The sequence below is a fragment of the Poecilia reticulata genome, linkage group LG12, assembly GCF_000633615.1.
Source record: "Poecilia reticulata strain Guanapo linkage group LG12, Guppy_female_1.0+MT, whole genome shotgun sequence".
Lineage (NCBI taxonomy): Eukaryota > Metazoa > Chordata > Actinopteri > Cyprinodontiformes > Poeciliidae > Poecilia > Poecilia reticulata.
The window spans coordinates 2,400,161-2,422,913 of record NC_024342.1 but is presented as its reverse complement, the minus strand read 5'-3'; the positions used below and the strand labels follow the sequence as shown (position 1 = coordinate 2,422,913).

Sequence of the window (22,753 nt, the reverse complement as noted above, 5' to 3'; positions counted from 1 at the left end):
ACTCCACAAAGTACAAAAAAAAGTAATCCATCATTTTGGAATTTTGTAAAACTAATATAATTTTCCTTCCACTTCTCTGTACTCTTTGTTGGGTTACCAACACAGTAGATTTAGGCTGCTATCCAAAGAAATGTCGAGTCAACTCAAATTTATTTGTCAAGCACATTTCATTGGCAAGGCAGTTCAAAGTGCTTTACGTCATAAAAGCATCATGCATTTATCAATAACGAAACATTTAGTCAAAATCCATAATCAAAATGATCAAGGAAATACACATCAAATATGTCGATCACTGTTGCAGCTGCTGCTGATCAAAGGCAGAAATGAACAGGTGGATTCTAGTCTAGATTTAAAGGAACTCAGTGTTTCGATTATTTCCAGTTTTCTGGAAGTTTGTTCCAGATTTGTGGAGCATACAAGTTGAATGCTGCTTCTCCTCGTTTGGTTCTAGTTCTGGTTCTGGTTGCAGAGCAGAACCAGAACCAGAAGACCTGAGGGGTCTGGAAGGTTGATACAACAGCAGCAGATGTTTAAGCCGTTCAGTGATTTATCAGCTGACAACAGTGTTTTACAGTCTATTCTCTGAGCTCCAGGGAGCCAGAGGAAGAACTTGTAAAAATATTCAAGGTGTGTGAATACTTTTGGAAGGAACTGTAGTGCAACGTTGCCGGATCTAGACAAGCATAGAGTGTGGTTCATCACTGTACCAGTACGCTACAAACTGGAGTAAAAGAGTCAAGTGATGCTATCAGTCTGCTTAATTTCAGAAAGACTTATTTTCTTTTTCATTTTGCTTATTTAGTGTGTGACTGATTATCAGTTCAGAATGACCAAAACCAACAATCAAACCTTCCTGCTGCCTGTTCCTGCCGTAGCAGGAGTCATATGACCTGGTCTGACTTTTGCTGTTTGGACGTTAATCTGCACAGATCTACTTTCGTGAACAGTATGCGAATAGGAGCGCCTTTATGTATGAATGTTTTGCAGCAAGAGGCCATAAAGTCTGAAAGCTATAAGCTGATTAGAGCTGAGGAACTCCAAGCTGAGTCTGTGTGTGTGTGTGCATGTGTGTGTCTGTGTGGGGGAGTACAGTATGTGCTTGTACCTGGAAGCTGAAGTTACTGTGAGTGCTTATGAGTGACCTGCTTTGCAACTTTTTAAATATTTTTGGTCTGTTAGAGATAAACACCAAATGTGCGCAGCATTAAAGGTGTGTTATGTATCTCCAAATGTCTCATGTACAAGTTACATTGATGAAGTTTGTGTTTTTGTGACATGTGAGCCCAACAGTCAGTGTATGGGCGGAGAGTCCTCCAGAGCCCTGTGGTGTGTGTCGACCCTCTTCAAAGCCTCTGGCTGCTTGTTGCTTTGGAGACTTTTTGTTGCTTTCCTGATCGACTGAAAGGCGGAGCAGCCGCACAACAAACTATTTATTGCTAGCTGATACTACAAAGCTGGAAGTAATCCCTGAGGAGGACGACATTAAGGGACGAACGCGAGTCGTTTTGAGCCACTCAATGAGACGTGAGCTGAGGACTCTGTCTTACCAGGAAGCTAAAGACGCATCTATCCTGAATCAGACCCAGTGGATGTCTCTCTTCGTTTGGATCTTGTTCGGATCCAGTGAGCATCAAATATGACCTCTCACCTGACCTTACCGGGCTCCAGAACAGGTAAAGATTCCAGTAAAAGGAACAATGTACAAGTGGCCGCGTTTCATTACAAATGTGCATAAGATCTTTGTCACTATTCTGCTGATGTCGAAATTTCGGAATTGTGTTGCTTCTATTAAATGAGAAATTAAATTAAGATCACATGAGAATACGTTTGTTCATGCAGTACGTCGTTAAAAATTATGGCAGCAAAGGATTTAAACATTTACGTAAAAAATAATCAGAATTCAGTCATGGTGCAAGCATCTATCAGCCAATCAGAGGAGTCTGATCCCTGCGCCTCATACAGGTGTTCGAGAGACAAGCCCCGCCTACTTGGGAGTGACTACATATGTGGCATCTTGAGAAAATTGTAGTCTGTGATTTTGCAGAAGAGCTGTGGATTTAACACGTTGCAATGACAACTTTTTATGAACTGTGATGCTGTGAGAGCCCTGGCGGAGCCAGCTGCACAATGTCTGAACAAAACAAAAACAAACCCTCATCCTGATGCAACTTCCTGTCTTCTTCCTCGTTTTTGCCAGTAGTAACATCCAGCTGTTGATCACGTGACTCGTGTGATGCGAAAAGTGTTTCCATGGCAGTTTTGTGAAATTCATCTATTTTGACATGGCATCATAGTGCAAAAACTTTTTTTTTTTTATCAAAAAATGTGAGTTTGTTAGACATCGACATTTATTTTTGCAATTTCAGTTTGTGCAATTCAAAGTTTAATGGAAACACTGCGAGTGAGAAAGAAAGGTTGCATGTCTTTATACTTTTGACATTATAAGTCTGTAACAAGGCGGCCGTTTTGCGGTTGGATTTTACGATGATGAAGATTTCAGGAGGCAGAGTCAGGTGGTAACAGCAGTGGGTTTATTCTCCTCACAGCATCAATACACAGACAATAATTATTTTCTTCACAGGTGAAAACTGAAGGCTTAAATAGTCTCAGCTGTGTTGGACTCAACCACTTCCACTTCACAGTGGGATCTCCCTTAACAAATCTCCACCTATTTAAATAAAATACACTTTAATAAATATAAACATTTAAATTTACTTTTTATAAATATTTCATATTTTATCCTACACCAAATGAAACACCACAAAAACCCATAAACGATTATCTCCCCACACTTTTCAATGGCCTCTCCCAAAACCTATAAATGGTGTCTGGACCCCCGGGGTAGTATTTGCCCAAACACCCTGGAGAGGACACAGAAAAGACAGGTGAGTCACTCAATATCAGCACTCCACACTTCACAGATTATGCACACACATTTGTTCAGTTTTACCCACCAGTAGCTCATTGCTCTGAGTAACAATTATCCTCCCTCCACAGGCAACCAGCTCACTTTCCAATGACGAGCAGCTGTGCAGAGCCCAGAACAAAAGGCTACATGCTAATTACTAAAAATACTCAATAAATACCATTAAAACTTCTCGTGTGCAAATTGCTATTTATGTGCAAATCTCTGCTTAAAGTGCAGTGCTAAATAAAGTGCTTGTTCATAAAGTGCATTTAAAGTGCTATACAGTGATTTAAGTAAAAGTAGACCCAGTAATGAAGCTCTCTTCATTACAAAGTCCAATGTGCAGACGTTTGTCTTGACTGTGAGGTCAAAGAGGCACCAATAAACGCTTTGCTTAAACTGGCTGTTTGTTTGTTCGTTAGGCACTCAGACCTTAGCACCGACAGTTAGGACTAGAAACATTTTTTGTTCTAAGACAACATCACAGCTTGTTGGCCACAATTCCATTGTGAAAACTAAAACCCATTGCTTATGCTGCATGGAAAAACTGTCATGTCACCAAGATCAATATAGCAGAATGAGCTTATTACCTTGGAAAGCCAGAGCTATTCAATACACTCTGTTGCCACATTTAGTGGCAACAGAGTATAGTGGCTGTCTGTTGCTTAACTTTGTAGTGGCTTAAGCTGATTTTTTTGGGGCCACATAATAATTTCAGATGGGCAGATTTGAAAGACACATCAATGTTTGTGGGGTTCCATTTTTGGCAAGTGATTGATGCAAAAGTGTTAGCTGTAGTTTTGATAATAATAAAGCATAAGCTGTCCATATTGGGAATGTTTTGCACAGAAACAGAGAATCCTGTTGTTAAGCTCCAGCATTTTAAGTTCTCAGGTCCTGATTTAACACCTGCTGTCTGCCCAGTCTTTCATGCAAACACACCACACAGACAAATGCCATTTGCTTAACAGCACAGATAAGGATGCAGATTTCATTTTGGTGTAACGTCAATTAGAACTTCACTTTTTCAAAGTTTGTACACATTGTTTCTGTGAAAAACATTCAGTACTTTAATGAATCAGTCTGTAAGTTTCCAAACAGCTCAAAGTTTGAAAGGAAGCATTTATGCAAAGTATTACCATGGATCTCCTTATTGCTACTTGATAAGGTTAGCATGAAATTCTGGATTAACTTAGACTTCAACAGATTTCTACACAGAGGCTAAATGTATTTGAGTCACTGTTAAATGTAGCTGTAGCTCTGATTTTGATATTTAATCCAGTTTGAGACCAAACCTAACTGTCTGTTCTACGGTTCTCTATGATTAGACTAAAATGTATGCATCTGAATAAGTTAGTTAATGTGATAATTCATTATAAAATATGCCACGTCATCATACTCCTACTACTACTTGATACCGTCTTCATCTTTTCCAGCAGTACTAGCATCCGGTTGCTAATCACGTAACAAAAAGTGTTTCCACTGCAGATTTGTGAAATACACCAATTTCAATAGAGCCATAAAACCACCTCATGCCAGCACAAAAAAACCTTTTTATCAAAAAATGCGAGTTTTTTCAAAATTATCGTGTTTTCATTGAGCAAATTAATGTATTTAATTCCAATTTGCGTTGTTTTAAGGCTAATAGACACACAGCCACTGTTCCTCATCAACAGAATAAAACAATGGGTCTGTTAGTGAAGGAAGACTGCAGATCGGATGAACACAATCCATATTGCTGTATTGTTGTTTTATTTTCAGAACAATTTTAATCACACAAAACCTATCCATACCAGATATTTACTGAATAATTTAGTGTCCTAATCTAAAATAGTCCTGTTATACACTTTCAGTCATGCTTGTGGTATAATTGATGCCCCTATGAAACCTATCATCATTTGATCAAGTGGTTACATGGTATTGATCATCCTGCTGAGGCAGAACATGCCGACTGTGTTTTTCCTTCTTTACAACTGATAGCTTAGTTCTGCAGCGAGGTCAATAAAGTAGAATGATGTTTTCTTTTCACTGGCCGGAAAAAATGACTCAAAATGTTGCAAAAACAACACATGCCAACGTCCTACCCCCTCTTCCTGTGGGATTACGGTGGCTGCTCACTCAGAGTTCAGCCATAAATAGGTACCCAGACTCTGAGCTGGCCAAGTATCTGAAACAGTGATTATTCTTTGGGACATTGTTTTGAACTAAATACTGCTAAATACTAAATACTGTCATTGTTACACGCAACACAAACTCTTCGTAAATAAAAATAAAAACGAATTCGAATGTTTCATCATTTTCATCAGTAACTTCCTTCAAGAGGAACAAACTGATGATCAGGGATGTTGTGTACTCTGGCGTGCGAGTGAACTGCAGCCTCCTGGCTCAGGATGGTAATGGAGATTGATCTGTCTAAAATAAAATTAGAAAGAGGTGTCGGGTGATGGATCTCACATGGTCACCAGATAATCAGTACAGGCACTAAGGTTTGTTTGGTAAGGATGAATAATGTGTTTCAAAAGGGCAGTATTATGCAAAATTAACTTCCATCCATCCATTTTCTTTCACCCTTGTCCCTCATTGGGGTCGGGAGGGTTGCTGGTGCCCATCTCCAGCTAACGTTCCGGGCGAGAGGCGAGGTACACCCTGGACAGGTCGCCAGTCTGTCACAGGGCAACACAGAGACACACAGGACACACAACCATGCACACACACACACACACACCATTGGGGTCGGGAGGGTTGCTGGTGCCCATCTCCAGCTAACGTTCCGGGCGAGAGGCGGGGTCACCCTGGACAGGTCGCCAGTCTGTCACAGGGCAACACAGAGACACACACACACACACACACACACACACACTCACACCTAGGGGCAATTTAGACAGACCAATTAACCTGACAGTCATGTTTTTGGACTGTGGGAGGAAACCGGAGTACCCGGAGAAAACCCACGCATGCACAGGGAGAACATGCAAACTCCATGCAGAAAGACCGGGGCCGGGAATCGAACCCAGAACCTTCTTGCTGCAAGGCAACAGCTCTACCAACTGCACCACTGTGCAGCCGCAAAATTAACTTTTCTAACATAATGACATCAGGTCATTATGTTATTCTCTCTTCAAAAACATAACTGGGGTGTTGCCTTGATTTTTCTCATGCATGTTTGAGAAATCAAGCAAAATTGTGTTTTGCCTACATTTTGGTTTTGTATTTGAATCATTGTTGGTCTGTTGCCTAGCAATCAATATAGGAGTGATTGGCTTCAGTCACTCACAACATGGCTCCTCTGTTAACCTTAAACAACGTTTTTACCAGCGTTGATCCGAGTAGTTCGTATGATGAGCTCAGATGAGCAATTCCACCAGCTGCTTGCTAATTGATGCTGGCTAGTCTGTAGGAGCTGCATGGGGGAGTCTCGGGAGAGAGCTGCTCTGTCAGAGGAGGAGCTTCATTCTCAAAGGCTATCCAGATACCAGTGACCAGTCAAGCAACATTCACATAACAGTTCAACCGAGGGCTGGACTCAAGAAGTGAAGGCAAATGTCTCCCTGCAAACAAAATGATGCATTTTTTGTCTCATGTCCATGAGAACCAATTTCAGCACTTTGGATGAAGTATGTGAGAGCCTTTAGTCAAGTGGTCTTACCTCCTTACTGGAAAGCTAAGCAATTATCTAAATTAAAATCGGAATCGATTAAATAAGGTGATTTATAAACGCTATACAATAATCACCATCCACCATTTAGGTTTGGATGAGCTTCGTACCGAATCTGTCAGGACTGCAAATAAAACCTGAGACTGGTTGTGTGTATCTGTAGTTTCTCCTGCTGCGGAGCGTCTTCGCCACATCCTGGGTGAGGATGACACCACCCCAACACCAACCATCTTCACTGAGATGGACACACTGCAGCATGATGGAGAAGAGTTGGAATGGAAAGAGTCTGCCAGGTACATTTATCACAGAACCAAAGTACCAGGAAAGTACCAAGGTGGCTGTTGCTTTAGGATTTCAGGTCGCTTTTTATAGGGTCTAAAGGTTCCACTTGGTTCCTTGAGACTGGTGAGTAAAAGCAACCCAACACTTCATGTGACTAAAGCAAAGGGAAAATCAGCCTTGCTAACTGAAACACTAATCGCTCACCCTTGGCTAGAAATATCCATCTCTCCGATTCTCTCTTGGAAGATCAAAACTTGAACGTTATTTGCTGAGATGAGCTGGTCCTCTTCAGGTGGGTGAAGTTTGAGGAGAAGGTGGAGGAGGGTGGAGAAAGATGGAGCAAGCCTCACGTCTCCACGCTGACCCTCCATAGCCTGTTTGAGCTCCGGACCTGCCTGCAGACAGGAAGCATTCTGCTGGACCTGGAGGGCTACTCACTGCCACAGATAGTGGGTGAGTCTCACAAGACATGTCGTTTAAATCTTTGAAGGATAGTTTAGGTTTCTGCTAAGGAGTGTAAAATGGTATAAGGGTTTTTATGAACTTACCAGAGGTGGGTAGAGCACTACTTCAGAACATTTTTAGTCAAGTATATAGTAAAAAGTAGTCAATAAATTGCTCAAGTAAGAGTAAAACAGTATTTGGTAAAAAGTCTACTCAACTGCTGAGTGAGTAACTGATCAAATTATCAATCGTTTAATACTTAAAAATTACATTATCAGATGGACCAAGATATAAAGTTAGAGGGAATTTTGGTATTTTAAGAATCAAAATGACAATAATTCATACAAGTAACAAAAAAGTCAGGCATAAAAAAAAAAAGGTTTCCAAATCTGTTTGTTTTTTAAAGTTACTCATGTTACTGTAACTGAGTAAAAGAAACTAGTTACTACCCATCTCTGACTGCGGCCAGAAAGTAGAATTTTATGACACGGCACTTGAAACTACAAATATTGCAGATATTAAGATTCAATATATTGTGAGGCTCTATTTTACCGAAAGGATTCAGATGACTAAAGAAGTGGATTAGAACATTTGCAGAACAAAAGGGACAGACAATAAGTCCTGTTCGCACTCACTGGTACAAATGGTAGAAGATGTTGTTGACATTGATTAGGCAAAAAGTTCAACCCAGTGCCAGTGTTTGGGTTACCTTAGTTTTAAGATTCTGTAGAGTAAAAACTCCAAATATTCTCATAAGGAGACAGTGAGTTCATGTTCTCTTGGGGGAATATTGCTAAATAATCTGAATGCTAAATGCATAAATACTTTGCTTCAGAGGAGATTGTGGATCGTCAAATAGCCGACAGTCTTGTTCCTCCGGATCTGAAGGAGAAGATCATCTTCGTGTTGCTCAGAAAGCATCGTCACCAGACCAAGAAACCAATTCATCGCTCGCTGGCAGACATCGGAAAGTCCTCCAACACGCCCTCCAGTAAGCGCTTACATTTTCATTTACAAATCAACAACAAGAAGTCTAAGTTCTTGATCATTTCCAATCATGTTGCTTCCCTTGTTTTCTGCCATCATGATGATCGCCAGTTGCCCCTCTCTCCTTGTGAAATCAGCTCTTCTCTGTTCATTGTTTCCATTTCTGCTGCTGGTCTGTCAGACCGTAGTCCTCAGGTCAATCTGACTCGTAGTACTAGCTCAGCTTCTGGGATCCATCGCTCCACTGAAGACCTACGCTCTCGGCAGTCAAGCAGCCTTGGTCACCTGCGTGAGTCTCAACCACACACAGACACACGTACACGCGCACACACACGTATATACGAGGCATATGTTCTATCCATATATGAAAGAAATGAAATAATTAGGGGTGTAACAGCTATGTCCAATGATATCTGCTATCCGACTGCAAACAAACTGTGGTGTGTTTATTAAATAGAGCTAGTGGTGCCTGTTAAACAGCTTAAACAGCATTTATTAATCTCTTCAGAGTTGCTATAGAGACCTGGAATTAGGGCTGAAACGATTCCTCGAGTGATTCGAGTACCTCGATTATTAAAATTCCTCACACAATGAACTTATATCATCCCGGTCTGAACAAACGGGAGGCGGAACATGGCTGGTAGATGAGTTTCTGAACGGAGGAGCCGTAAATATCCCGTATTGCTCCCCCGGTCTACAAAAAAGTAACTGGTAGGGAAGCTCAAATGTGGAAAAATAGACTGATGTTGATATCCGATAGTAACACTGGTGTTATGGAAGATTTACCAATATTTTATTTCATAATTGTTTTTATCTGATTACTCGATTAATCGTAAGAAAAATCTATAGATTACTCGATTACTAAAATAATCGTTTACAACAGCCCTACCTGGAATATAAAATAATTAACAGCTCGCCCATTCTTGCAGTGGTTTGGTGTGGAGTGCTGCGGAAAACACTCTACTGTCATGGCACTTTAATAAATCAATAAATATACACAGTGACTAATGTACGGCTGAAATATGAAATCTGTTCTGATAAAATTTGGAATGTGCTGCTACCCCCTAAAAATACAGATGTGGTCAAATTAATTGGCAGCCATGTTAGGAAGATGCTAATGTGGTATAACTTTGTTAAACAATAGGGATTTTACGTATTTGTTAAAATTGTCACCATATTGTGACAGTATAAATATAAGACAGATGATCTGTGAAAAAAAAAAAAAAATCAAGCTTCTCCACCTAGTGCTGCTATTGTCACCTGCAGAAATGCACCGCTCCCGCTCAAAATCAGCCAATCAGAACCAGGAGGAAAGTCTTTGCACTATCAATCAAGCTTGTGTACACGCTGCTCAGTGTGCTAATGGTGGAGGAACAAATTATTGTTCCAGGAAAAATGTTTTTCCGCCGTCATCAGTGGCCATGCTAATTAGCTTTAGCGTTCATCCAGAAGAAGCAGTGGCATTGCAGACAGCATGGGGGAGAGCTTGAGCAGCTCTAACTAAGACCCTCCTCCTGGCTCTGATTGGGAGTTTCTGACTGAGCTGTGTGTGTCTGTACCTAGCACAGGGATACCATACTGTCGCAACATAATGAAAGTTCTAACTAATATGTAGAAAAAACAGATTATTTTATTAAAGTTATACATTGCAGCTTTAACTAAGGTCAAGTTTGTTTGGATAGCACATTTCAGCAACAAAGCAGTTGAGGTAAGTTGACTTCTGATTGCAAAAATAATATTGCACTTAAAATACAATAGAAATTAGAACTTTCAATTTGATTGTATCCACTGCTGACCATTCAACCAAGAGGACAGCAGAGGCTTTTCCTGGCATGCCTGAGAATCAACTGATTGCCATTTAGATGGAGTCTAACAGCAGTTAGGAGGGATGGCGACACGATGCTGCACTCTGCTGCTGTTCTTCAGCAGAGAGCTCCCTTATTATTATCCTGCCCACTGAGCATGCTGGGATGCATAAATATATATCCCCCGAGTGACTTCTGTATCATTTCTGCTTTATACGTCATTCAAATACAAGTCATGGGTTTCAAATTCAAAGTTTATAGAAACTCTAAAAAGTAAAGTTTCATTGGAGTAAGTTTACATTTACTTTGAAAGAATTGTAATTTTCCAGTTATTTGACAAACCTGTACTCAAATGAAAGGTTGGATTTTTCTAAAATATTCAAGGTGAGATTATGTTAATGCAATAACACACATTGTACTTCTTCACAGTCTTTTCAACCTCTCAGTTTCTTAAGTTGAATGTGTTATTCTTTGATTTAATCAACACCATTTTCCACAAATTCCACCTCTGGCTACTGCATGATTGCAACACTTAATGCTTCCTATGTGCATGCATGGAAAGATCCGTGTGTGATTCACATAATTTACGGTGCATCTGGAAAGTATTCACGTTTTCCCACATTTTACGTTACAGACTTCATGTTACAGAAATCACATTCATGCAAGTATTCACAGCCTTTGGTTGATAATTTGTTGATCTGTTTTGTTGAGAACCTTGGTGGCCTACCTGTACCTTGATGTAATGACTCGGCACGTTTCAATATGTAATGAAATGTTGATCTGTTAACTACATTTGAACATCTCTGTGATGCCAGAATAAGTGTGCTCTTTCTCCACAGATCCTGCCCAGAGCCGAAGCATGAATGATATTTCAGACACGCCAAGTACCGACCAGGTGAATGTTGTTTTATTGTATTTTGTGTAAAAGGAATTAGTGTGTTTATTTTTCCATTTTTTATTGCCTTTATTTGATGAGCATTTATCATTTCAGTGTTCGTTTCAGATCATTGCTATTTGTATCTCACCCATGTAATTCTTTTAAATTTTTGGACTCTATGGATGTTTTCATAACTTACAGTCCTGTAGACTCGGTTCTATTGGGGACCAGAATTGCAACATTTGTTCCATTTTCAGCTGCTGTGGTTCTATTTCACACTGCACTGTGTCACACCAACCAAACGCTTTGACAGATCTTTTCATCCTCCTCGCCTGTGGGGGCGCTGCACCAAGAACAACTGAAGGAAACGACATAAAAGCCTCTGTAGAAGACATTGAGCACAACTTTCTTCTTCACAACAGTGGTGGAGAAAGTACTCAAATAATGTACTTAAGTAAAAGTACAAATACACAGTCAAAAATGTACTCAAGTAAAAGTAAAACTACCACATTAACATTTGTACTTAAGTAAAAGTAAAAAAGTACTGGCTTTTAAAAATACTTAAGTATTAAAAGTAAAAGTACTTGCTGAATGSATTACCTAATCCCTAATACAATATCATTAAGTGAACCAATCATATTTAATTTTAATACATTAGAAATGTGCCATTTTAATGAACAATGCCACAGATAAAGCATGTTTTTATTGTGTTTACTCTGTAACATAGTTTAGACTTAGATATGTGATTCTATGCATCATAATTTCAGGGATGGAAACATCTTGTCTCCTGTCCTAACATAACATGAACTTCACTTTTTTTGCCACTAGTGGCATTTATTTTGAAAGAAATCCAACAAATAGGGGATGGAAAGAAAGTGGGTGGGGGAGGACACCGTGTAGCAGAGTTGTAGTCAAGACCACCTACCCAAGACCAAGTCAAGACCAGCACCCTGCGCTATGTGACACAAAAAAATTATCTTTTACCAATCAAAATTGCTTCTCAAATTGATGTGAAAGATTCACATTCCCATAAAAAAAACCTAGATATTAAATACTTAGAGCAGAAATAAATTTAATCAGTAAAGATCCGTCCAGAAGAATCGGATCGTTCCTGAATGTCATATCAATGCAGACTTTGGTACCAGCGTTGTCCCATATATGTGACACCTCAGTCAACATCTCCACACAGTAATTCAGCGCATGAGTGACAACTTTTTTTAATCGCAGATGTAACATGTGTCTCTGTACAGCTAGCTTTGGTAGCATCGCGTCCACAGATCTAACCTTTCTTTAAACTTTCCTTCCAAGTGATGCTAAAAGTTGGACGAAGTCTGAACCGACTGTGAAAGCGAAGCGCTGCTGATTTTACATCTCGCCATATCAATTTATGCAGCGCTATTATAGTACTGACATTAGACAGACATCTCCTCCCGCTCAGAGGAAACCACAGCGCATGTCTGGAGCTCCGCGTGCGAGTAAAGGTGGAGGCGATGGGTGACAACAGACACGTAAGTCACGTTATTGCTTGGATTTTACGGCGCCACCTTAAGTCCCTGAACGTCACATTTTAACGGAAAAAAAGCTCAATGGGACTTGGATGTAACGAGTAACGCGACAGTTCTGTAGAAATGTAGTGAAGTAGAAAGTACAGATACTTACTGTAAAATGTAGTGGACTAAAAGTAGAAAGTATCCATTATTAAATCTACTTGAGTAAAGTACAAATATACAAAAATTGTACTTAAGTACGTTACTTCCCACCACTGCTTCACAAAATAAAACTGGAGTGGTGTCAGATTTTAGTGGTTGTGGGATTTCTTTTTTGTCGTTGGTAAAAGACCACAAGACATTTTCTCCGTCTAGTGCTGGCCTTGCACATTTGCTTTGGTTGAATTTACCCAGAATGTTCCCGCGCTAAAGTCCACTTCCTGCTGGTATCCACATAAGCATTTGAACTGAACCAGAGTTCACTCCAAACTGAGACCGAGGTTTGAGTTTGGCTTTTTGGTCCTTATGCCTTCACAGCCGACCAAATGAACCTTTATAGGCAAATGGAATGGAGTTTGATTAAAACTGACAAAAACTAGATTAAAATGGGGATGGTGCTCTACTAGAAAAGCTTTGACTTCTTCAGAACATTTAAAGAAACAGCTGTAATTTAAAACATCTAGAGCAGATTATAAAATGTGCAGTGCTCTTACAAAGCAAGTGCACATTTAAACAATTTACAAACCATTGAAACCCTTCCCTGGATCTTTTTCAATCTGATCAGTTCTTATCTGACTATAAAGATTTGAGACCATGATGTGACCATGAACTGTAGCTTCAAATAACTGCAACTTTCACAAGTTTTTAATACGTGGCAATAAAAACAACAACAACAAAAAAAAAACAGTTCTTTGAGAATTTTCAAAGTTCACAAGAATTGGTTGTTACATTAGCGGCAGAAATCATGTGGTGTTTATGTGCTACAATGGGGAAATATGAGGACACACACTTCAAAGCCAGCAATAACGAAACATTCCCATGTGACCGACTGAGAGGAGGTAAGCATTTGTTCAGAAAAGCTGGCTTTGTACCTCAGAGTTTTCTTTGTTCTTGATAGTTTGCATAATTATGGGATAAAGTAGCGGACGTGCTATCAAATATTTGCAACAACATTTCAAATCATTGCAAATAAATATCCAAGAGAATAAATGCAGATAGAAGAAAAAAAAAGAACTATGGTCAAGTGTTTTAGCGTGCGTGCGTGCGTGCGTGCGTGCGTGCGTGCGTGCGTGCGTGCGTGCGTGCGTGTGTGTGTGCGTGCGTGCGTATGTGTGTGTGTGTGTGTGTGTGTGTGTGTATGTGTGCGCGTGTGTGTGCGTGTGGGTGTGTGTGTGTGTGTGTGTGTGTGCGTGCGTGCGTGCGTATGTGTGTGTGTGTGTGTGTGTGTGTGTGTGTGTGTGCGTGCGTGTGCGTGTGTGTAGGTGTGTGTGCATGTGCGTATGTTGTAGTGTTTGTTTAGGACCAAAGTGCAAAGGCGGGCAGTGAAAGAGGACCAGCTGGTGTATTGACTCTGAAAGCAGCATTAACAGATTATAAAGAGATTTTGATTTAAGCGCCCACCGCTCCACTGCCACGTGCTTTTTGGCAGAGAAACATGGGTACACAACAACAAAGCTGTGACACAAAGTTACAGGATTTTTTTTTTTTTTACTGTATCTATGTTTGCAATTGTGAAATAACAAAACAGGCAGAGCCCAGTTGGAATGTAGAGTCATAAAGCCCATTTAGTAATGCAAACACAAGAGTTACGCTCACTTTACAACTGAGCAGCTGGCTGTGTACTTCAGTATGCTTAGTACTGCTACTAATGAAAGTAATTACTTCCCAGTGATCAAAAATGTGTTGTAGTGTCAGAAGAACTTACTAGTTCGTCTTCAAGAATAACAATATTGTGTATATTATTTAAGTGCAAAATTTGTTGCCATTCATCTAAGAAAGTGAAGCGGTCCTTTTATAGAGATCCATTACACATGCAGTAAGATATTTCAAGATTTAACTTTTTAAAATGTTCATGATGATGGGTGTCGGGTAAAGAAAACCCAAAATTCAGTGTCTCAGAAAATGAAAATGTCACATTAGACCAAATATTTAACTACAAATGTCAGATTTTTGAAAAGTATGTTCATTTCTATGTATTCAGTACTTGGTTGGGGCTTCTTTTGCATGAATTACTGCATCAATGCACTGTGGCATGGAGGAGATCAGCCTGTGTCACTGTGTAGGTGTAAAGGAAGCCCATGTTGCTGTGAAAGCTGCCTTCAGTTCAGTTTAGAGGCTCAGGAAACCTTAGCAGGTGTTTTGAGTTAATTAACTAACACCATGAGTTTCTATTAATGATATTTTACACAGCATTCTCATTTTCTGAGACACTGAATTTTGGTTTTTCATTGTGAGTTTGTAGGATCTTCTAAACAGAGCATGTGTGTGGGTGTAAGCCGTAATCATCAGAAGTACAAAACGCAAAGGCTTGGAGAATTTTAACGCTACATGTGATAATTCTGAACGAAACAAGTTTTACTTTTTCAGATGACTGGCAAGAAAAATTGCACTTTTACTTCCAATTCTTTGAGATCTACTGGTATTTGAGGGGGAAAAAACACTGCATCACTCTTTTGAGAGCTTGCCTTCCTTCTTACAGCTGAAGAATAAGTTCATGAAGAAGATTCCTCGCGATGCAGAAGCTTCCAACGTGCTGATTGGTGAGGTGGACTTTCTGGACAAGCCGTTTGTCTCCTTTGTACGCTTGGCTCAAGCCACCACTCTGGGAGGCCTCACTGAGGTTCCTGTGCCAACCAGGTAGGGTCTTAACTCCATCATCGCTCTGACAAATGTTCTGGGTTTATCAACCACTCTGTTCTTCAGGTTCCTCTTCATCTTGCTGGGCCCTCAAGGCAAAACTAAGTCCTACAATGAAATCGGCAGAGCCATCGCAACTCTGATGGTGGACGATGTAAGAAGCTAACTCAGTTAGACGTTTTCTAGTAAAAGCATTTGATCATTGGTGTGACTGCAGCCTCTTATTGCCATCAGCTGTTCAGTGACGTCGCCTACAAAGCACGGGACCGTGACGACCTGATTGCAGGAGTTGATGAGTTCCTGGATGAGGTGATTGTCCTTCCCCCAGGGGAATGGGACCCCAAAATACGTATTGAACCCCCAAAGAAGGTTCCATCAGCAGAAATGAGGTAAGTCCTGGGAAGATTGTTTCTATAACAATGTAATGTTCTTGTGAAGATAACACCTGTTTCAGCAGCTGCAGGTATTAGACCTTTGACTTGATTCCGCTGGTCTGGGGCAGGAGTGTCAAGTTCATTTACATTTTGGGTTGAATCAACATCATGGAGGTTTCTAGAATAGATGGTTGTTGATGTAGAACTTATTAACAAACTGTTAAAATATGAATAAATAGCGTTTGCATTCGATAAGTACTTTTTAAGGTTAAATAATGTTGAAAATCTTTTCCCATTTATCAATCCCCTCCAGGATTTTGTGACAGTTTTTGTTTCTAATTTCGAAATATTTGCAACAAATTTCGCAATATTGCAATTGATGAGTGTTTTTGTTACGCGTGTATAGATTGTAACTTGTAAGGAAATCTCAAGCAGCAGCAGCACATTAGAAGTAAGAAATACTGCCACCTGCAGGTGGGAGTAATTTGGCAACAAACAGATCAAAATTCCTTGATTTGATTGATAAAGTAATATTTAAGTGTAAAAATTGTTATCTTGAAGGTTCTATTTATGTATACATCTGCATATATAAAAGTCTGGCCGGACTTGGCCCCAGGTCTTCATTACGACACCCTGGACTCTATGGTGTTTAGATACAGTAAGATTTGGTTATTTTGTTGTACTGTATAAAGTAGGTCATGATCATTTTAAGCAGAATAATTTACTTGCAGCATGTATCATTATAGTTTTACAGTTGTAGTTTGAAGATCTTGCAGTCTGAGTATCTCATAATGGCTAAGAATCTGTTGTGGTGAATAAGACCAAATTGTACTGACCACTGGTGTTACAGGAAGTCAGTCCTCAACCTGAACGAGTTGGGTCAGATGAACGGCTCGGCTGGTGGGGCCGCCGGTGGAGAAGACGATGAGCTTCCTGTTCAGCATGAATTGGGAGAAGAGCTGAAGTTCACTGGGAGGTAAGCAGAAAACTTTAAAATGAATGTCTGCAACAAATAGTCACAGACGATCTGTAGGATATTCTAAACAGTGTGGCTGTAAGCATGCAGCAATATCTGCTGGAAAAACATGCAGCGCCATCATCCTACTACTTCCGGTCGTCATCTTCTTTGTGGTTTGCACCAGTAGCAATATTTGGTTGTTTATCATGTGACTTGTCTGGTGGGAAAAAAAAGTGGTTCTATCGCAGTTTGCAAGATAAACCAATTTCAATACAACCAAGAAAAAAACCCACCTCATTCTAGCGCCAAAACTTTTTATAGACAAATGAGAGTATTTTTTAAATTGGCGTGTTTCCATTAAGCAAATTTACTTTCGAAATGTCAAATTACGTAAATATAAAATGCAGCTATTTTCTTTGGGAGGTATTTACATAAGGTTTTATAGCCTATGCTTTCACACTGAGCTCCAATGTGGTCATTTATTTCTGTGGCAGGAACTGAGTGACCATAGTCTGTATTGAGATTTAACAGCCAAAAACAAACTAATTATTTGAGAGAAACTGCTTCAGAGTGCCCTGGACACCAGGCTAAGACAATAATTCATCTTTCAACATGACAACAACCCAAAGCATCCAGCCAAGACAATAAATCAGTGGAATCAGGAGCAAAATGTATTTGACCTGGATTAGACCAGAACATCTCTGAACCTAGAAATGGTCACCTACCAAAGCTTCCTATCTAACCTGGCTGAGACTGAAAGGAACAACTGAGAAGAATGAGACAACATACTCAGACTGGTGTGCCAATCTTGTAGAGACATATTTAGCGCCATCGTCCAACTAGGAGGCTGTAAAGTGCTATCAATGGCGCTCCATACACATAAAGAGCAAAGACTTAATGCTTATGTACATGTGATTTATAATTTTTGATTTTTTTTAAACCAGGAAGATACAGCACAATCACCCAGTTCTACATTCCTGCTAAGAGAATAGACTTTAAAATACTGCTGTTAGTTTATAAATCACTGAACGGCTCAGCAGCACTATACTGTACATTAAAGATCTGCTGCTGTTGTATCAACCATCCAGTCCTCTCAGGTCTTCTGGTTCTGCTCTGCATCCAGAACCAGAACCAAACATGGAGAAGCAGCATTCAGCTTCTATGCACCACAAATCTATAACAAACGTCCAGAAAACTGGAAAACAGCTGAAACACTGAGTTCCTTTAAATCAGGACCTGTTCAGAGTTGCTTTTGCCCCATAATAAATAGAACATTGACCAACATATTTTATGTGTTTTGATTTTAACACTTGACAAAATATAATGTCTGTTTCTGGTTTCACAGCTGTTTACTTTATGATGTTTTCATGATGAAAAGCACTTTGAATTAACTTGTTGCCGAACTGTGCTTAATAAATAAACTTGATTGATTGATTGATTGAACTTGTAAGGTAACTTGTGTTGAACTTAGTCCTGTATGTTTTCCAGATTTTGCGGTGGCCTGTGGCTGGACATCAAAAGGAAGATTCCCTTTTACTGTAGTGATATCTACGATGGCTTCCATATCCAATCCATCTCTGCAGTGCTCTTCATCTACCTGGGATGCATTACCAACGCAATCACCTTCGGCGGACTGCTGGGAGACGCTACGGACAATTACCAGGTCTTAGTAAACAGGAGTAATGTCTACTTAATGCTGAAAGTAACAGAGCAGTAAATTTAACTGACTGCAGCATACGTTTGACGATCTACCCGTCCTCCTTGTCTCGTTTTTCCAGGGAGTGATGGAGAGTTTTCTTGGCACTGCTCTAGCAGGAACCGTCTTCTGTTTGTTCGGCGGACAGCCTCTCATCATCCTCAGTTCAACCGGACCCATCCTCATCTTCGAAAAACTGCTTTATGAGTTCAGCAAGTGAGACAGATGGAAAATATTTTATTTGTTTGATTGAGTTTATTTGTTCAAAATGTTCTCTTGGGATTGTATTGAATACTGTAACAGAATAAGGTAATAAGTAAGCAGAACAGTAGTATATCAGTAGTAGTTTTAGCATGCCAATTTCTATTTTCTTGTATTATCAAGTTTATTAGTTTTGATTCATTTGCTCTTAACATAATTATACAATGTCTTGCTCTTGACATTTTTGGCATTATGCTGCCGTCTCTTCCAATTTGCAATTCTCCTTTTTCTTTTTAAAAGAAATCAAAAAGAGAGAAAAATGCGTATAATAATTTAACCAAAAATTGGTAAAAGTACATAAACATTTCTAACCTTAGGGTGGGAACAAATAATACTTTTTTTGCCAGATACAATCTTATTGGATTAAAAATAACTTGTCTACTGAATTTAAGCTAAATTCTAAAAAACAAACCAAAAAAAACACCTAGTCATTTTTTGGCAACAAGTTAACGTTTTTTGGTGTCTGGAAAATTAGCTGTTTCAAAAAATTCGGTAAATAATGACATTAAAAGTCCATTAAAAATGCCCACTTATCATTAAATTATCATAATTTACAAAATCATGCAAAGTTGACACTTTTAATGGACTTTTAATGCAACTTTTAGAGCATCTTTGCATTAAAGGGTCGTTATTTACCAAATGACACTTTATGATAACTGTGATAAACATTCATAAAGACTTCTTTATGTTTATGACAGGTGTTATGTTTATGACAGTGTCATGTCAGTGTTATGCACAACCCTTCAAATAAAGTGTTACCGAAATAAGTCTTACTTAAGGTGAAATGCTGAGTCAATTAAGAACGAATCAAAATGCATTTTGATTATTATTTTATTAAGAGATTAAGCAAACAATACAGCAATGACTCCCCTGGATAGTCCAGGGAAGTGAAGAAAAGATGAAGGTACATCGCTTTTAATATCCACCAGCCCTCTTATAAAGATTGGAGCTAAAGGGAGAATCCCACCAGTTTCACTTTACTTCACAACTCTGGTATTTGCATCTGCAGACTGTGACCCTGGGTAGTTCAAACCCTGGTCAGAAGTACTCTTTGTTTTGTGTTTCCAGCGACCTGCCTCCAACATGAAGGGTGAATTATAGATAAAATTGGTTGATTGAAGTAACACAAAGTTTTGACGTAACACTAGCAACCCAAGAGGAGCTCCACTCCATTTGCCCAGCTGGTTTTACTGCTGTCTGTGCTGTAATGTGGCTGCTGGAAACGATAAGTGTTTTGTTGACTTACCTCCTGTTGACTTGCTGCAGTCTTGTTGGTTGTGCAGGAGGCACCACTTTTGCTTTTCAAAGATGTGATGTTGCATAATTGCACATCTGCCATTTAAACAACTAAGGTTTCATTATCTAAGAATGAATTTGCTCAAAAAAGGTAATGAGACCTATCCTAACCCGTTCAAGGAAGCTTAATAAATCACCTGTAGTATTGCTCAATAATGAACATAAGATGGTGCATTGTGACTGACGGCATCTCCTCTTACTCTTGCTCTGATTGGCTGCTCTAACAGGAACAACAGCATAGACTACATGGAGCTGCGGCTGTGGATCGGTCTGCACTCGTGTCTGCAGTGTTTTCTGCTGGTCGTTTCTGACGCCAGCTACATCATCAAGTACATGACCCGCTTCACAGAGGAGGGCTTCTCCAGCCTCATCTCCTTCATCTTCATCTCGGACGCCATTAAGAAGATGGTGGGCAACATGATGGAAGATTTGTAGACATCCTCATTATGAACACACAAACATGTTCTGTTTCCCACAGGTCGCGTCCTTTAAGTACTACCCAATCAACCGCGGCTTCAAGCCAGATTACGTTACATCCTACAAGTGTGAATGTGTGGCCCCAGACCAGGGTAAGACTTCAAACTGTCCACAGTTTGTTCTTTTGACTATAGCTGAACGAGAGGAATGTAAAGCATGAGACAGTTTGGCTCAGGTGACACCATCTGCTGCTGACAAGCATAAAAAAAAGCATCTACTTTTTTCCCGCTCCTTTTTAAATTTATGTCTGATTACTTAGTCAAGAATGACAACAACCCAAAATTACTGCCAGATTAGTTAGAAAGTGGCAATGTTTTTTTAATAATCATCACAAAAGCTCTGATTTCAGTCCCAAAGAAAATTACAGAGTAGAATTGAAAAAGCGTGTAGGACAACGTGCCCACAAAGTGGAGCGAAATCCCAGCAAACCTATGGAAAAATACCTAAAACAGCTGACAAGTCAAAAAGTGAAAGAAAGGAATTTCTAATAAAAACTTATTAAATATATCTAAACCTCTGGATTCTAAACAAATGGGAAAGGTTTATTCTGAGAGGAGAAGGTTATACATAACTGATATAGTGTTTGTAAACTCTGGGGTCAACTGAAAACCATGCTGAAAATTACAATTTAAGGGAAGCAAAAGAAGAGGATTAGAACCAAGGAACAAAGAAAAACAATTCTGACTTTTGACTTCAAAAGATTAAAGTCAAAATTTTGAGATTAAAGTCAGAATTCAAGACATTAGTCTTCTGTAGACATTTAATGTGGTCGACATGAAATCTTTATTTTTTACTCAGTATGTATATTTTTTGTGTTGTCTTTTTTTGCCTCATTTTTGGACGCTGTGTGGAAATGTGAGTAAGTACCACACCTTGTCAGGCCATGTGATGAGAACCGATGAAGCGCTCTAACAATCTGATAATGAAAGACATAAATCATCAACACTGACAGGAATTCTGTCTGTCCTCTCCAGCGTCTGCTGTGGGTTTAAACGTTTCAGCTCCTATGTCAGATGATAACATGACTCTGCTGGTAAGTGACCAACGGCACAAACGTTTTCCATCACTTGTGGTTTGCCATCTTTTTTGTGAATACAAGGGTGGCTACTTTTTTGCTGTTTTTTTCTTTTGTTATCGCCGTTTTTTTCTTCTGTCTTCTGTTTGCCTTTTCCCCCTCCTCTGTCCTTCCCTCTGGTTTCCTCTGAATCCCTGACCCTCCCTATCCTACGTCTACATCTCCCCATCTCTCCCTTTGCCTGCTCTCCTTCTTGGCTCCTAGTTTAACCTGACAGACCTGGACTGGAGCCAGCTGAGTAAGAAAGAGTGTGTGAAGTATGGTGGTGTGTTGGTGGGGAGCTCCTGTAAGTATGTCCCTGACCTGGCCCTGATGTCCTTCATCCTCTTCATCGGCACCTACTCCATGACTGTTTCTCTGAAAAAGTTCAAGTTCAGCCGCTACTTCCCAACAAAGGTGAGACTTCTGGAGAAATTCCCAGGTTTTCCCTTTTTAACACTCATGGAACGTCTTTATGCCAATAAGATGCACCTGCATGAGAAAAATGCTTCAATCCTGTAAATTATGTAGTTGTTCAGTTTGAAGGATAAAGCTGCTGATATTTGTTAAAATCAGCGTGTTTGTTAAGGCTTTATAACATAAACAAACTTATTCACGTGATTTTAATTGTGATTCTTATTTAATGCGGAATATGCAGAATATTAAAGTTTTATGCACATTTGTAATGGAAACGCAACTAGTGAATATAAACTGTCCACACCTCTCTTTACTTAAATGAGAACAAGAAAATGATATCTTCCACCTTTGATACAACTTTTATTAAGCAGTCAATTAAAATAATTCTAAACTAGAGAAGATCCAGCACCTCTTAATAGATGTGCTGTTGCAGTTTGGACTGCCAGTGATAAAGAAAGGATTGTTTAAAGCCAAATCATTCACTGTTGAAGGGAGCTAATAGTTAGCCATGGTGATTTGACAGAAATGATCAAAAGCTGGTCTTGGAAGTGAAGTTAAGTGATCCAAACAACAACAATCACTCAATCAACTAAAATGCTCGACAATTTACTGAACACAAAGTAAAACAAAATATTAAAACTGCAACAAAAACAGTTCATATTCAAAATAAATTTGAATAACATCTGTATAAGATATTTTTATGTTGTAACGTAGTCTAGAGATCTGAAGAGTAGTAATGAATGTCCAGTACAATGCATTAGATTTGTTTGCTACCCTTCTCCTGACTGTAGCCATTTGCTTTGATCCATTAAAACCTCTCTGCATATTTAAATAAAGGTTGCAAATAAAATACCAATAAACAATAAAATAAAATACCAATAAACGATACCTGAACTGAACTGTAAACTGAACAGGACTG

The 22,753-nt window shown here is 39.4% G+C and overlaps 1 protein-coding gene and 1 long non-coding RNA gene across 12 annotated transcripts in view; one reads left to right on the top strand and one right to left on the bottom strand.

The window, feature by feature from the left end:
- Positions 1 to 22,753, top strand: part of slc4a5b (solute carrier family 4 member 5b) — a 42,660-nt gene that overhangs the window by 8,135 nt on the left and 11,772 nt on the right. For 7 of the 11 annotated variants that reach the window (XR_534979.1, XM_017308000.1, XM_017308001.1 and 4 more), the window contains 15 exons: positions 6,727 to 6,856; positions 7,138 to 7,298; positions 8,125 to 8,280; positions 8,449 to 8,565; positions 10,921 to 10,976; positions 15,144 to 15,301; positions 15,368 to 15,455; positions 15,536 to 15,690; positions 16,526 to 16,651; positions 18,122 to 18,296; positions 18,412 to 18,545; positions 20,114 to 20,294; positions 20,365 to 20,455; positions 21,338 to 21,396; positions 21,643 to 21,834. Coding sequence is in view for 10 of the 11 variants with exons in the window: in XM_017308000.1 (XP_017163489.1) it covers positions 6,727 to 6,856; positions 7,138 to 7,298; positions 8,125 to 8,280; positions 8,449 to 8,565; positions 10,921 to 10,976; positions 15,144 to 15,301; positions 15,368 to 15,455; positions 15,536 to 15,690; positions 16,526 to 16,651; positions 18,122 to 18,296; positions 18,412 to 18,545; positions 20,114 to 20,294; positions 20,365 to 20,455; positions 21,338 to 21,396; positions 21,643 to 21,834 (1,979 nt within the window). In the remaining variant the exon portion in view is untranslated. Of the gene's footprint in view, positions 1 to 1,171; positions 1,674 to 6,726; positions 6,857 to 7,137; positions 7,299 to 8,124; positions 8,281 to 8,448; positions 8,566 to 10,920; positions 10,977 to 15,143; positions 15,302 to 15,367; positions 15,456 to 15,535; positions 15,691 to 16,525; positions 16,652 to 18,121; positions 18,297 to 18,411; positions 18,546 to 20,113; positions 20,295 to 20,364; positions 20,456 to 21,337; positions 21,397 to 21,642; positions 21,835 to 22,753 lie in introns of those variants that run through there. The other 4 variants (XM_008423207.1, XM_008423212.1, XM_008423211.2 and 1 more) reach the window with 3 other exon arrangements.
- Positions 2,510 to 3,291, bottom strand: LOC108166787 (uncharacterized). Its single transcript, XR_001777172.1, has 2 exons — positions 2,955 to 3,291; positions 2,510 to 2,861 (listed from the first exon to the last, which is right to left on the bottom strand). It is a non-coding gene; the product is annotated as an uncharacterized LOC108166787 (long non-coding RNA).